Below are 14,919 nucleotides of genomic sequence, written 5' to 3' on the forward strand. Positions count from 1 at the left end.
TTTTAAAATTTTTCTTAATTTTTTTATTCACGTAATTTCTTAATTATATATATATAATAAAAATACAGCAAATTATTTAAATACTAGATATTATTTACAGAAAAGCAAAGGTAATATTATATATGTATAAATTCAGTACCTGGAGAGAATCCTTATTAATTCTGTGTCTGACACTCAGATATGTCTACATAATCATTAAGATAATCATCTGTGTCGGCCATCATGATCGAGGGTACAGTAATCAATGTGAGTCGTAAATTGGATACACGTGAGCTCCCCCAGCTACGTGTGTGGAATCCCTCTTTATTGAGTACTGATCTCCCCACTAATTTCGCTAACAATCGATCTTTTTTTAATTTCGATATCCGACGGTGTCATTAATCGCCATATAAATTGTATAACAATCACAATAAGCATAAATTTATCTAATGTACACATATAAACTTTCTACTTATCTAAAAAAATTAAATACTGTATTGAGATACTTTTCTTTTAACATTTGCTATTTTGTTGATAAATCACAAAATACAGATTCGAAATATTCGAGGCATGTACAACAGAAATTTAATCACATATCTATATAAAGAAACTTAATATAAAAAAAATAAAGAATATTTTTATAAAACAAACAATAATCATTTCTTGTCATGACAAACTTGAAACCGATATTGTTTGATGATGTCAAACAATAAAAATTGTAGCACTAATTTTTATGATTAAATTATTGTAGAAATAAAATTTTATATCACAATTATGAAGCCAACATCAGAGTTAAACAGAGTTAAATCAATAAATTTTTAAATCTGTTATTGAAATAAAATTTGATGTGTGTGGCATTTATATTATTCGCTTTTTAGCATTTTCATTATTACTTATTTGTTTTGTAACATAAAATAAAGCATACTTTTTTCGCAATGTAATATGGTTATTATATACTAAACTAATGGATTATTTAATACTTCGGTATAAATTTGTCACAAAGATGAGAAAAATGTAGCTAATACAACGTATTACCTACCAAACTTATTCCACTTGCTAATTTATGGCCGTAATTACATAACGTAAGCTTACGTAGTTTAGGAGAGATTAGTATCATATTAACACAAATAGTATGCCTGATGGATAACATACATCCAGGCTCTTTTTTTCAAACTTTGTAAATTATTATTTGTAATAATGTATAATGCTTTGATCAAACTCGATTAGAAAAAATCTTTTTATAATTATTATAAAAGAAATTTAATATAAGATCGAGTAATTATGTAAATTATTAATTAAGTCATCTTTATTTCATATGATTGAGTTTAATTCATGCATTTAAAAAAAATGGAAAAGTTAGTAAATAATTATTGTTAAAAACATATTACTATATATATTTAGTGAATCTAAAAAAAATTACAGATTCGGTAAAAAGTTCTCAATTAATGCTGAAGAAACTAATAAATATATAAACTAAACTTTATTAGTATGTATTATGGATATATTAACACACACATGCATACATGTGCGTGCACATTTACGAACGAATACACACAATTATTATATTAGTATATACATTGATACAACAACAACAACAACAACAATAATATAACAATTACATATAATTAATCATCATTTCAGGATCCAATTCAACCTCATTTTTAGGGGATAATTTTTAAGGGCTGATTTTGATCATCATGGGTGTGAATTTTATCAAAATACATTCTGGTAGAATTCTATGGCCTGTAGACTTAATAAAAAAGTTTTATGTTTAATTGCCTGTGAATAATTGCCCAGTTGTCTAAATGATGTGTAGGGGATGATTTTTATTGATTGGTTATGATGGGGGTGAATTTGATTGAAATATATTCTGAAAGAATTTCACGGCCCGTGAACTCTATTTAAATTTTTTTACTCTATTTGTTTTAGAATAATTGTCAATTTGTCGAAATAATGATTCAGGGGTGGTTTTGAAGGGTTGATTTTGATTATAATGGGGGGTAACGTCTGAAAACTATTTAATTGGATGTCATAAACTATTTTGTTTCAAAGTTGCATCGAATTTGATAGAAACTGCTAAGATTTTAAACGTTATTTGCATACTTTCCTATTTTTTAGGATGGTTTGAGCGATATTTTGGTCATACTGCCCCACCCTTGAGTGTAAATAAAAATCGCCATACGGTATCCAAAAATTGAGTTTTTGACGGAAATTTTGAGATCTCGCAAAGCATTTTATCTTCAAAAATAAAATGTGCAGAGGGGTGGCTATTTTGAGAAAGAATGCCCCATATATATAATTATTAAACGTCATATAAAATTCGAAGTATAGGTTCCAATGGAAATCTGCACGAACATAGAAAACGGGCTAACTAAGAACGAAGCGCGGTAAATGATCCGTGAAAGTTTTATTTATATTTTTATTTTACATATTTTCCAACCCCTTTGACTGCGCGCCGACTAGATTTGACAAATCTAGTCTGACAACATACTTACATATAAGCATCTCATTTTTATTAACCCTCAGGGTACAAACTGGGTTAGCGTAACCGAGCGAATTTTGAAAGTAGCGCCATTTTAAAGGAAGTGAATGGTGGGGGTCCGTACCGGGGGGGGGGAGAAAAATCTTTGAGGTAGCTACTATGTGAACGCCAAGGGGCAGCGTCAGTCTACGCTTGGTGCTCAAGTTATACGATTTTGAAAATTAAACTCGGGTAGTCTACACCCAGTCCGTACGGAACGTTACAAAATCCGTGTTTTTCAAACAAAAAAAATTTGTGTTTTTCGAGTATTTGCTGCAGTAGAGTATTCTGGTATGTATAATTTACTATTTTTAATATACTTTTGTGCATTCTAACCTCAAAATGATGCTTTGTAGCATACCAGAATAACGTATCTGTGCATGCAATTTTTGTTATTTATTTATATTATACTAATCAACAACATCCAAAAGAACTATTTTTACTTTAAGATATTTTTTTTTGCGTTATTACGATAAATCAAGCAAGTAACGTTATATCGCTATCGCAAAAATGAAAAAAACGGGTATCTTCATAGTTAAAAAAAAATATACTTTTTGAAATGGATCAAAAAACGAATTCAGCCATTTCAAAGAACAACTTTTTAGCTTTCAAACGCGACTTAAAAAATGTCGATATCTTTTTTTTTCATGAAGTTATGCAATTTAAAAGAAAAAATGAATTTTTATGAAAATTTTTTGAGAATGGTTTACATTTTCAAATGTATCTTTGTTTAAACAAATAAGGTAATAAATCTATCAACGCCATTGTATTTTTGAGAAAATTTCCGATCCAAAGAAAAAAAATTTGTTTCAATTGATAAATTACAGCCCGATATACAGTCAATCAAAGTCGCCGGGTTAGGCTAACCCATGTCCGTACGGAACGTAACTTTTTTATAGTTCGTACCCTGAGGGTTAAATTAAATTATTAATTTTATTGCGAAAAATATTACCTCAGCCAGGATTCGAACTTGGAACTTTCCTCATCCCGTGTAGGACGTCAGTATCAAAGATTATATCAATTTAGAAACGACCAGAACCCATGATCGAAAAAGTCGTGACGATTAATACGACCAAAACCAATGGTCGAACTGTCACGATACTAGCCAAACGTTGTCGATTAAAAATAGAGATTTTCTCGTTAATCAATTATTGGCGAAACAAAACATATACTTTTCTGTTATTATACACCGTTGACCTAAAAATCAGTGGTTCCATCTTACAATGTGTTATTGCGATAAATATTACCACAGGCCTCAGTGGTCGAATTGGTACGACACCTTCACGGAATGAAGGAAGTTCCAGGTTCGAACCCTGGCTGAGGTAATATTTTTCGCAATAATTTCTTTACAGTTATTTAGATGCATATAGCATCAAAAATTAAATCAAATCGATTTAATTAGGTGTAGGGGGGGGATTTTACTACTCCAACCGGAGCTGTGTTTCAAGTAGTCGGCGCGCAGTCAAAGGTTGGAAAATATGTAAAATAAAAATATAAATAAAACTTTCGCGCATTATTTACCGCGCTTGGTTCTTAGTTAGCCCGTTTTCTATGTTCGTGCGGATTAAACGTGATAATAATACACATAATACATAATTATTTATACAGAAAATATTAAAAATATTTTTTTATAAGATAGTGCTATGATGATATGATCAAGATCTTAGCATTCATGTCAGCTTATTGTAATAATCAAATACGAGGTAACGTTTAATATACGGGATGAATATTGTAGAACATCTTGTCTTTTGAGATCTGCCGCAGACATTACGACCCTGTTTCACTTCAAATGAAATATTTGTGGAGCGACACGACTGGTGCTGACGGATGCCGGAAATTAGATGATTGTTAGGATAGGTTGCACACGCACCAATTGCCAGTAGTAGGATTAATTAAAGAAAGACCATGTGTTATGTGATACTTATGTAATTAAAAAAGTCGGTTGAAGATTTTTGCTAAAATTTTTGTGAAGTTTCTCATTCCAAATAGTGTAATAATATTATTGATTCAGAGTTTTTTTATAAGAACAGTTTTTTTATCGATTTCAACTTATAAATATGTTAAAAGTTTTTTATATTATATTGTAGCATTTATAGCTTCTTTCGTCACTGATAGCCTCGCTTTAAAACGTAGAACAATAAAAAATCTCACAATAAACTCTCTTCACTTTGCTCTCTTCGTTTCGAGTTCTTCATTGTAATTTTGTGCTCGGCGCAAAACTTGTGCAAACGAGACTGTGACGAATGCCGGAAATAACACGATGCGTCGGACTTGGAAATCTATTATCGGCAGAATTAGCAGTGCCTCGAGGCACGTATTCCAGCGACACGGGCACGCACCCTTTGTCTACCCGCTAACGATATAGGGTAGGTGGATAAGGGTGGTGTACCCGCGCGCAGTCCCCTCGGCAAACATCAGACTCGCGTTAGCCGTCAGAAATCAGGGGGATATCCGGAGAAACCGACCCGGGGGAATCTCCATGGTGCGGGCACGCTGCTATATCGAGTTTCCTAATAATTCGATCGTCTTCCTCTCTCGGCCGCCCGCTCAATTCGCTTCTCTCGTGAATCTCTGTTAGTCCGTTCTTTCCGCATTCGCTTCATTTGGATTTGGATCTTTGTTGATGCGATCTTTTAGACTGCATCAAAAATTTGATGCCTTAAAAGTAAAAGAATGTAAAATATTATAAGAGATAAAAAGTCTAGAATAATTAATAAATTGATTTAAAAAAAGTATATCCATAATAAATAAATAGATAAGTAAAAAGTATTAGGTTTCATATTTTAATTATAGGTAATTGTGAATATAAATTCGGCTAGGTTAAAACTTGTACATACGCATTGCAACATAAATTTGGTGAAACAGAAATTTTGAAAATTAAAAAACAGGAATAAAACAATATTAAAACGTGTGATGTGTTAATATTTGCAGTGTTATCCGTATTTGGTATATATTTGTTTTCTATATTCATAGACTCTTTTCCTTTTCAGATGGATAGAAAATTTATGGAATCTTCAATATTTTAGAGATTAACAAGCCATTCGCCTACCTTTCTCTTCGGTCGGTCCCACGTACTTGATTTTTTTTATAATATATACATATTACATACATAAACATATTACAATAATCTATATTATATTGAGATCCAACAGTTTCTTTAGGCACTCAAAACTGCCAATGGCAGGAATGGTCCACTGTGGGACCCATAAATTCCGAACAGACGGCGTCTGGACCGACAATTTCGCCAGATGAACTGCTTCTAGGCGTGGTTATGCGGGTGCACACCCTATATACATATACAGGACGGTAGTTTTGCCACGGTTCTCTGTAGCCCGTAACCGTCATGGCGCAAGATGTGAAGCTTCCGCAACTCCCGAGAGCATCGTAGTTCAAACTTGTTCCTGGATTCTAAACGAACTACATCGAAGGAGATCCTCAAAAGGAAGTACACAGCATGTATTGTTACATTACAAGAGAGAGTTACTCTTGTACACTACTCTTTGTTAGTTTAATTGGAAATAAAGCATCTTTAAACAAATATATTATTGTCTTCTACTTCTTATTGTCTATTCATTATCTATTATAAAAATTATTTTTCTTGTGTTCTTCTTTTTTCTCATAAGTATCTAAATTAACTTAATATTATTATATCTACTTAATTATCACGTCAAACACAAATTTTAACATCATGTCTTTTTACGTTCTAAAAAGCTTTTGGTTGTATTTAACAACTATACAACGTAATACTGAATCGATTTATCCCATAAAGCGGAAGGCTATACATCTTCGCCTTTTACATTATTTTATTTTACGGTTCGACGAAAAGAATTCTATTTTGCCCGTGCAAAACGACGAGTGCCAAAAAACCGAGGCGGTAAACACGCGGTTTTATGTCGTAGTGAAAATTTTTATCCCCTTCCGAGTACTTCCTCGATCTCATCCGGTCTAATGCTGCGATCGCACATCTGGAGCTGTCCAAGAAGATTGCAAGGAAGGGAGAAATTGCATTATTTTTCGACGTCGAGATGCCGGAGGATGGACGGCGAGCGCAGAAGAGAGGATGCGCATTAAAAGAGGATTTGCTGCACTCTCGAAATTCACGTCGGTCAAGATATAGCTCGTATAATGGCTTGGGAAATATTCGGAAATGTCGCGCCATAGTCAGAAGAGAACGTATATTAGACTCGTGAAAGGTATTATTAAATTCTTAGTGTCGCTAAGTTATTATTAATAGCTATAGTTATATCAGTTATTAAAAATGCTTACATGTGAATATCAATAAAATAAGAAACACTTCTAAGAGCTTATTGCAATATTAAATTATGTATCTTTAAGTAGTTAAGTTACAATAAATAAATACATAATAAAATATAAAATAAAAATATTTTATAATAAATAAAAGCAGAAAATTGCAATATATATTTATTATAATAAATAAAGATTATGTATGTAGTAAAATATAATTTATTACATTTATTTGTTATTAGCGTTTCAGCAAAATTCTTCATTTGCAATTCTTATAATTAAAAATGATCAAAGTCATTGCACCAAAAAATGACGTCAAAAAATTACGTATAATGACAATAATAATGCGCGAGATTGATCCTTGAGAAGCCTAACACGCGGCAATTTCATTATGTCAAAGACTGATCGCATTAACGATGCCGGAAGAGAACAAACGAGATCGTGAGGTCTCTGGCGAAAGTGAAAACCAAAGTTCTCCCCCACTGTCTTCTTCTTCTCTTTTTTTCTGTACTATATGCTATATACTATATTGTTATTACTATATACTATATGTATAGGTACTATATTGTTATTAAGTATATTATTATATACTAATGCATGTTATATTAATTTTGCTATATCGTGCAAATTTTTTAGCAATAATTATATTTATGGTGGACTATTTTCAAACAGTAATTTTAGTTATCTATATAGTTATCTCGCGTATATTAATACATTTTCTTTTGTTTATGATTGATTCGTCAAATTGATTCGTTTCGTGGTGCGGTGATAAAGTATTAATTATTAATTTTTATGTTATCTCTTTTTACTCTTCTTTACATATAATTTCATCTTATTTTCACATATTATTATTTTATATTATTGTATTAATTTGCATATTTAATTTTATATCGTCCCTCTTATGCTAAAACCATGGATGTATTTTTATGACTAAAGGAGAAGAGGGCACTCAACAATTATTTTATAATTAAACTTAAGTTTGAAGTAAAATTATCTGCAAAATAAAAAATTTTAAAAATTTCAATTTCCAGAGGTATCTGAAATTGTGAATTTCTAAAATTTATTAAATCGCATATTTATGGTGTTGGTATAAAGGAGACTATAATCTTTAATTCTTAAAGTAGATTAAATCTTATTGATTAAATGTCATTTAACTTTAAATTATTCTGCGTTATATAGAATAGGAACAAACGCTCTGCTTTCTCTCTCTTTCACTTGACGCACGCTTCCTCTTGGCTTTCTCTTTCTTTGCATCAAGGAGAATGAATAGCTCGCGGGTCCGAAGTGAAGACAAACTTTTTAGTGAGATTACTAGCCGATAATAATTCAACCGAGGTCGGAATTTCATTTCAATTCCGTGCCTCGTCCCCTCATTCTCACCGCCACCGTATTCAACCGGGGGCTGCAAGTGACAGTGGCGCGAGACTAGCCCAGAAATCTGCTTATAACGTCGCTGATCAAAAGTCCGCGGAACATGTGTATTACGAATATCTCGCTCCTTTTGACAAAGAAGAATTAAAAAACTTAATAAAAAGTGAACAAAGAAAATTAGAACGCCGTACTATAAATTTTAGAAAATTAGAAACATTTAAATAGAAATTTCAAAAAATTAAAAAAATATTTTTAATGCAACAAATTGATTTTTTTCTATTAAACACGACAAATTTCTAATTATATATATTAATTTTATAGTCAATCAAGAAATCTTGCTCTTCCCGTTTTAAACGGCAGATTTTTATGCGGATTGTATAAAATCATAAAATAATTATAAACAATCTTTTAATACAAAAATAAGTTTTACAAGATTTAATTTAATTCATTTAAGCCTATCAATTTAGGGAACGCGTTATCTTGTACCTTTTTCCTCTCCACTCTTTTTTTCTTTACAGTGGAGTAGGTATAAACCCTGAAATGTCGAATTTCTGCAACGATGTAAAAAGAGCGGAGAGGAAAAAACAATGACGAAAAAAGTTTCGCACTTGTCACGACGGCTATTTTTTCGGAAACATCTTTTTTCTCCTTTTTTTCCCCGCCGACACCCCGGCGAAAACAACGGCTCGAATTTGACGAACAAAAGTGTCGGGAACGGAGAACGACATTTCCGGGAAACGCGGAGAGAAAAAAAAGTGAAAGGTGGAGCTTGATATTTTTTCGAAGAGGAGAGGGCGATAGCGGAGAAATTGGAAATTTTGTTCGCGCGAAACACGTCGCGTCGCATCGCTCGTCTATTGGTCTGGTTAATTTGCATATACACGCTCACGCGTTTTTTAACCGATAAACGAGCGTATAGGTATATTAAAGAGATTGACCATTTTTTGGTCATTTCCGACGCATAACACGTTCATCACGATCAAATGTCGCGACACTGGAAAGCGGAATAAAATATATGAATTGCATTAAATAAATGTTGAAAAGACAATTCTACTTAAAAAAAATAATTATCTGGCATCTACTTGTTTTTCTGAGATTTACGAAATAAAGTATTTAGTAATAATGAGAAAAATATATTTTCTATTATAAAAAAAACCTTCTTTTCTTATGATTCCCTTCTCTTTTTATGAAAATGTATAAGTTTCTAAAAAATAAACATTTTGTTTTTTATAATATACGTATTTATGTATGTCTGTACTATATACAGCAATTCATTAAATTATAACATTTGATTGTAATTATAACAAATACTTTAAATTATATTACGAAAATTATTACAATGTTTACATAAATAATATTAATTATATTATTATATTAATATATGTAATATAATATTGTTGTCAACAACAACGCTATACAATATAAATATTATATTTAATTAACGTAAAAGCATTTCGCGCTTTGATGTGAGATAATCCTTGCGGCGAGATGCACAAATAAGAGCGGACATTAAACGTTCCTCGTCATTTCTTACGGTAGCGGCGTGATGTTCTTTGCGTCAATTATGCATATTGAGAAGAAGCCAAATCACATTGTGACAGATAATGTATAATGTATAATATTAATATCGTGAGATATACATATACATATAAACGTACATACACAACACACATACACAAAATTGGGAAAAGTAGTCGAACTTTTCGTAAAGGCAAAAAAGAAGATAGTATATAAATGCGTGTATACAAAAAGATTACATAAAAGTTACGCGAAAAAGCTTCCAGACGATGTGAGATTAATAATAAATGCACAAACGCCAGGCGTAACTTTGGGGAAGCGAGTAGGGAGAGAGTGCATTTTCGTAAATATAAAGTAATAAGGAAACTAACTTTAGAGAATTTATAACAGCAAAATATTATGGATAAATTTTCGTCGTGCATTATTGGAAATAAAATCATGTGAAGAAACGATAGCAGATAGCAGAAATTATAGTTATTTTTAGAATTAATAATTTATTTTTAAATACATAATATAATTTACCTTCAATCATATAATTTATGATTTATGTGAAAGTAATATCCGATAAAAAATTGTTTGCTAAAATATTTTTAAAAAATAAAGCGCTTAAGCTTGGTGTGGTATTTTTCACAATATATTGCAAGCATTTCAGAATATATGATAATATTAGTTTGGAGTAATGTTTAATTTTTGCTAGCAGTGAATGTAAAGCCATGCAAGAAAACAAAATTAAAACTGTTTTTAGAATTATTATAACTAATAATTTTCCCAATAAATTAAATGCCATAGAAAAAATCGTTATAAATAAATTAGCATTATACGAAATCCAATATATCGGAAATTGTGTAAATTTACAATCCTTTTTTCTTTTAGGACAAAAAAAAATAACTACTTTCAATATTTTACGATATTTTCATTATTCCTTTACTCTGCGTTATAAAGTTAGATATTTAATTTGTTAATCATGCGTTGGTTTAATTAAGTGTTTTAAGTATAAAGCTGTCTTAAGACTAAACTGCCTAGATTAATATCGTAAACACACGCAAAATTGGCATCGCTGCCAAGAAACGACCTAATTCGTGACATGTGTTCGGAATTAGTGTCATAATATTATGCATAATTGCTCTTCCATTGCCAGCTGTCCGCCGTTTCAACGGTACTACTTAATAACGTTATTCACATTTTAAAAGAGAACGAATTTTCCTTATGATAAACTAATTCTTAAGAAAAATGTACATGTAAATATGCGGTAATAATTCCATTTTTTAATAATAATAATAGAATAATATTTTTGATGCAAATATACGGTATGTTAGGAAGTTACTATTTCAAAAATTTTGCAGGCAAAAATTAATATCAATATTTTGTTATTAGAAATACTAATAAATTTTTACAGAAATCTGGGTATTTTATTGTAAAATATAATTTTACAAATTTAAAAAAATATAATTTTAAATTTAATAATAGAAATTAAACATGTGTTAATTTCAATACTTTTTTTTTTTAATCTATATTAAGACATTATAGAAGCTACAGAAAAGTTTTCTGCGCATTTAACAAAACAATATAATATTAATTATCATTATTTAAAAATAATGTATTATTAAAAGTAACATAATTATTTTTTATATTTATATGTTTATGTGATATCTTTTTTTTCAGGAATTTTATGCTACAACAAAATTAATAAAAATTAATACTGTATGACGCGATAAAATTATAATGCAGTGATCTAATGGCCTACTTTGTAAACAACTAGCATGAGTCATATCAAACGAAACACACGTAATCATTGTCCGGTTTAATTGTCGCAGTTAATCACGATCGTCGATAATATGGAACTAAAGTTATGCCAAGTTTCAAACTTTGGCGAGTGCGGACCCTTCTCGAACCCCATTGAAATTTTGCGTCCTTTCAGGGAGACATCGTCCATCTTGTCTTTAGAGTGAATAGGAGGGCGCACCCTAGAGATGTGTTAAGTTTTAAGGTATAACCCTACCATGTATACATACGTACACTGCAGGAATCTATATCTATACATTGTGTACACACACACATAACTACGTTCTATGTAAATATTTCATATAACATCCAAAATTGGTGATCCAAAACAAAGCGTCAAATTGTTTTATCAAGAGAAAGAAGTTAAATACTTAATTATTATACAAAAATATCATTAATTATTATTTTTACACAATTATTTATAGGTACACGAATAAAGTAATAGAGGAAAGTCCCCTATTATAAGATACCACATCTATTTTGCGTGATTGCCGAGAGTTTATGTGCAGAATTGAAAACTGTAGTAGGCGAGTGCACGCACGATCAAATAATGAATTTTCCACTAAATAGATTTTACTCTAAGAACAATAAGTTCATGATGGAACCAATAAATAGAACCTATTAGAAACCTTGCTATCGCATATTAGGAATCTATCTCATAATAGAGGACTTTCCTCTAATAATAAAGTGCATTGAGCAAAGTTTCTTATTTTAATTTTTAATTTTTGTAATAGTTAGTGTCACATGCATAATATAATTCGTTTTTACAACCTTCTAACATATTTAGTATGAATATTATATTAATTGTGGTCAGACATGAGTTGATTTCTATCACCAAAAGTTTGAGATTTAGGTTTAGGGTTAGGTTCAGTTTTATAGTAGACATTATTGAAAATGTATACTATGTGAAACAAAATCAAACTTATGTGCATTATAATATATAACATTTTTATTATTTTATTTCTTTTATAATAAAATGGAAATAATATAAAATGTTTAACAGTTTAAAAAAGAAGTTTTTACAAGATAAAAAGAATACTAGAAGAAAGTATTAGATGACACTTTTTTCGTCAAAGCAGCCACCCTTATATTTAATCATTTCTTTACTAATTTAAGTAATCTAGCTACAAGGTAATTTATTTTTTCTAACAAAACATTCTTCCACCTATTTATTGAAATAGGCCACAGCTCAGATTTAGAATAAAGGCTTCTTGACTGTAATCTATTTTTTTTTTAAATTAAACAAATTAAATTATGGTAATCACAACTATGCTAAATATAATATATATTTACTTTCGAATTAAATAAAAATAAAATTAATTAAAGCATGAATACTTCTAACTATAAGTGTACGATCTCAAACTTCTGGCTGGCAGTTTATTCAGGTTTATTAATAGGTATAACATATTTTGCTTTTGCAGTTTCATCTAATTAAAAAAAAATTTCATTAGTTAATATAGTTATATTATAGATATATGTATATATGTATATCTGTTACAGTAATCTATCTTTATTGCCAGTTTTTTAACTAATATGAAGCAGATTGAGATTTGCATAAAATTGCGAAATTAGCAATTAGGAATTATGAATTATAGCAAATATAAAGGATATGTAATAAGAATCTGACCGCTCGGTATAATATCCAATGTTCCATGTAACATCACGAATATTGGTAGGTGCAGTCTCTCATACATCACGAGGAGGATTCTGCGCGATATGAAAATTATTCGCGTGAGATTTTCGCCATAAATTACGGGAATTAATTCGATTTAATCTCCACCGCACGTGGCAAGGGTGGTTAATGTGTTTCCCCCCTTCCCTTTTCTCTTTCCGTTTTACTTTACAAGCCGAATTTTTCCGTGATTATTTTATATTACGTGTTCAATATACATATGCATAACATGTATATGTATTTTAAATATGCTTATACATTTGTATATATAAACGCACTTTTTAATAACAATTATTTATTTTATTATTTTTTACAACAATTAATAATAAAAATCTGTATATTTGTGTAATACTTACTTGTGTAATAATAAAAAATATCAAAATATACCTAATAAAATTATAATGCCAAATGATTATTATAGGATTATCGTATATATTTGTTATATGTACAAAATTATTATGTTGATAATTGATCAATTTGCAAATTGAAGGAGAATGATGAACGCAACAACACACTTGAGCGTGATTTTGATTCATCAATCGATCCATGTTTCGAAATAAACGACACGATTGCTCTTGACCTCGTTGAAAAAATGCCAAGAAAAAAAAGAAGATGTACTCACCGCTTGTACGAATCCGGGGTCGTGCAGAGCTCGCTCAGCATGCAGTCCAAATCGGTTGCCAGAGAATTAAGCAGCTGAAAGACAAAAGCAGAGAAGAGGGTTAGGGTCAGCGAGGGAAGACTAGTTCGACAATAGGTTATCATTCTATTAACTAACCGTCCGGTTGATCAATAATGCCGTTTACATTATAAAAAGTTAAAACTGCCACTATGTAAATTTCAACATTTTAGCGCAGTAAATCTCCGAAATTAAGTAATATAATAATCAAATTTATTAAAAATATCCTTTTAATTGTTTTTGATCAATTTGTGAAGATTTCCTTAAAAATTTTAATATATTACATAATATTAATAAAATATAATTTTAATATAATATATATATACAATATGACAAATATCAAAAGTAAAAATTCGACTATTTTTCCGTCATTATAAATTTATAAACTTCGATGAGAGTAGTATTCGACGACCAGAAAAACTCTTACATTTGAATAACACAATTAAAAAATATTTTATAGGTTAATGTTCACAACTTAATGGCCACAACTTTGACGCAATAAATTGTACGTTATAATCATCAATATCTTTTTAACCATAATCAAAACAATAAGTTTCTTTTAAGGGCGGAAAGTCCTGACAACATACTAACTTTGATTGCAATTTAATTTCTCCAACGCCTCACATATAGTAGTTAAAATATGCCAAAATATACTAAAATAACCCTTTTAACATCTTTAAGGGGATGCTGGAGCCGTCTGTTTTACCGGCATTTTTTGTCGACACGTAGCGTCGTATTAATTTGACAGAATTAAAAATCCTTCTCCAGAATTGCAGTACATACATTAATGATTCGGGGGAACTCTGATTTTATATAGAAAACGAGAAAAAATTACGGAAGTACAGATTTCCTTATCCTACTTTTACCCCAATATGGCGTCTCGAGTTGCGGCGAGCTGTCAGCTCGTCACAAAATGTATTTCATATAAGAGATATACCATTCGTACGAACGCGAAAACAAGTTCCCCCGAATTGCACAACAAGAAAAACATTGATAAACCCTCCAAATCAAGATTTGGAAGCGTAATATAAAAGTATAATGTCGACGTGCATCGTGCGTATGTGTGCGTGCAATGTAGCGTGCTATCCTTGTCTATATCTTTGTCTATACAATGACAGATATAGTTCGCCGGTCTTCTTTACCGACGCCGAT

The 14,919-nt window shown here is 30.5% G+C and overlaps 1 protein-coding gene across 3 annotated transcripts; it reads right to left on the reverse strand.

Annotated features, from left to right (window-relative positions):
* Positions 1-11,283: 11,283 nt before the first annotated feature.
* LOC112456278 lies at positions 11,284-13,864 on the reverse strand. 3 transcript variants are annotated; one of them, XM_025018705.1, is made up of 3 exons: positions 13,711-13,864; positions 13,044-13,123; positions 11,284-11,598 (listed from the first exon to the last, which is right to left on the reverse strand). In XM_025018705.1, exons 1-3 carry the CDS (start codon positions 13,851-13,853, stop codon positions 11,549-11,551), a joined length of 273 nt encoding a protein of 90 aa, XP_024874473.1. In that variant the 5' UTR covers positions 13,854-13,864; the 3' UTR covers positions 11,284-11,548. The 3 variants fall into 3 exon arrangements, with proteins under 3 accessions (XP_024874473.1, XP_024874472.1, XP_024874474.1); XM_025018706.1 differs by lacking the exon at positions 11,284-11,598 and adding an exon at positions 12,412-12,843; XM_025018704.1 differs by lacking the exon at positions 13,044-13,123 and having other exon boundaries at positions 13,711-13,862.
* Between the last annotated feature and the right edge of the window lie 1,055 nt (positions 13,865-14,919).

Source organism: Temnothorax curvispinosus, unplaced genomic scaffold, assembly GCF_003070985.1.
Source record: "Temnothorax curvispinosus isolate PA1 unplaced genomic scaffold, ASM307098v1 QBEX01006723.1, whole genome shotgun sequence".
NCBI lineage: Eukaryota > Metazoa > Arthropoda > Insecta > Hymenoptera > Formicidae > Temnothorax > Temnothorax curvispinosus.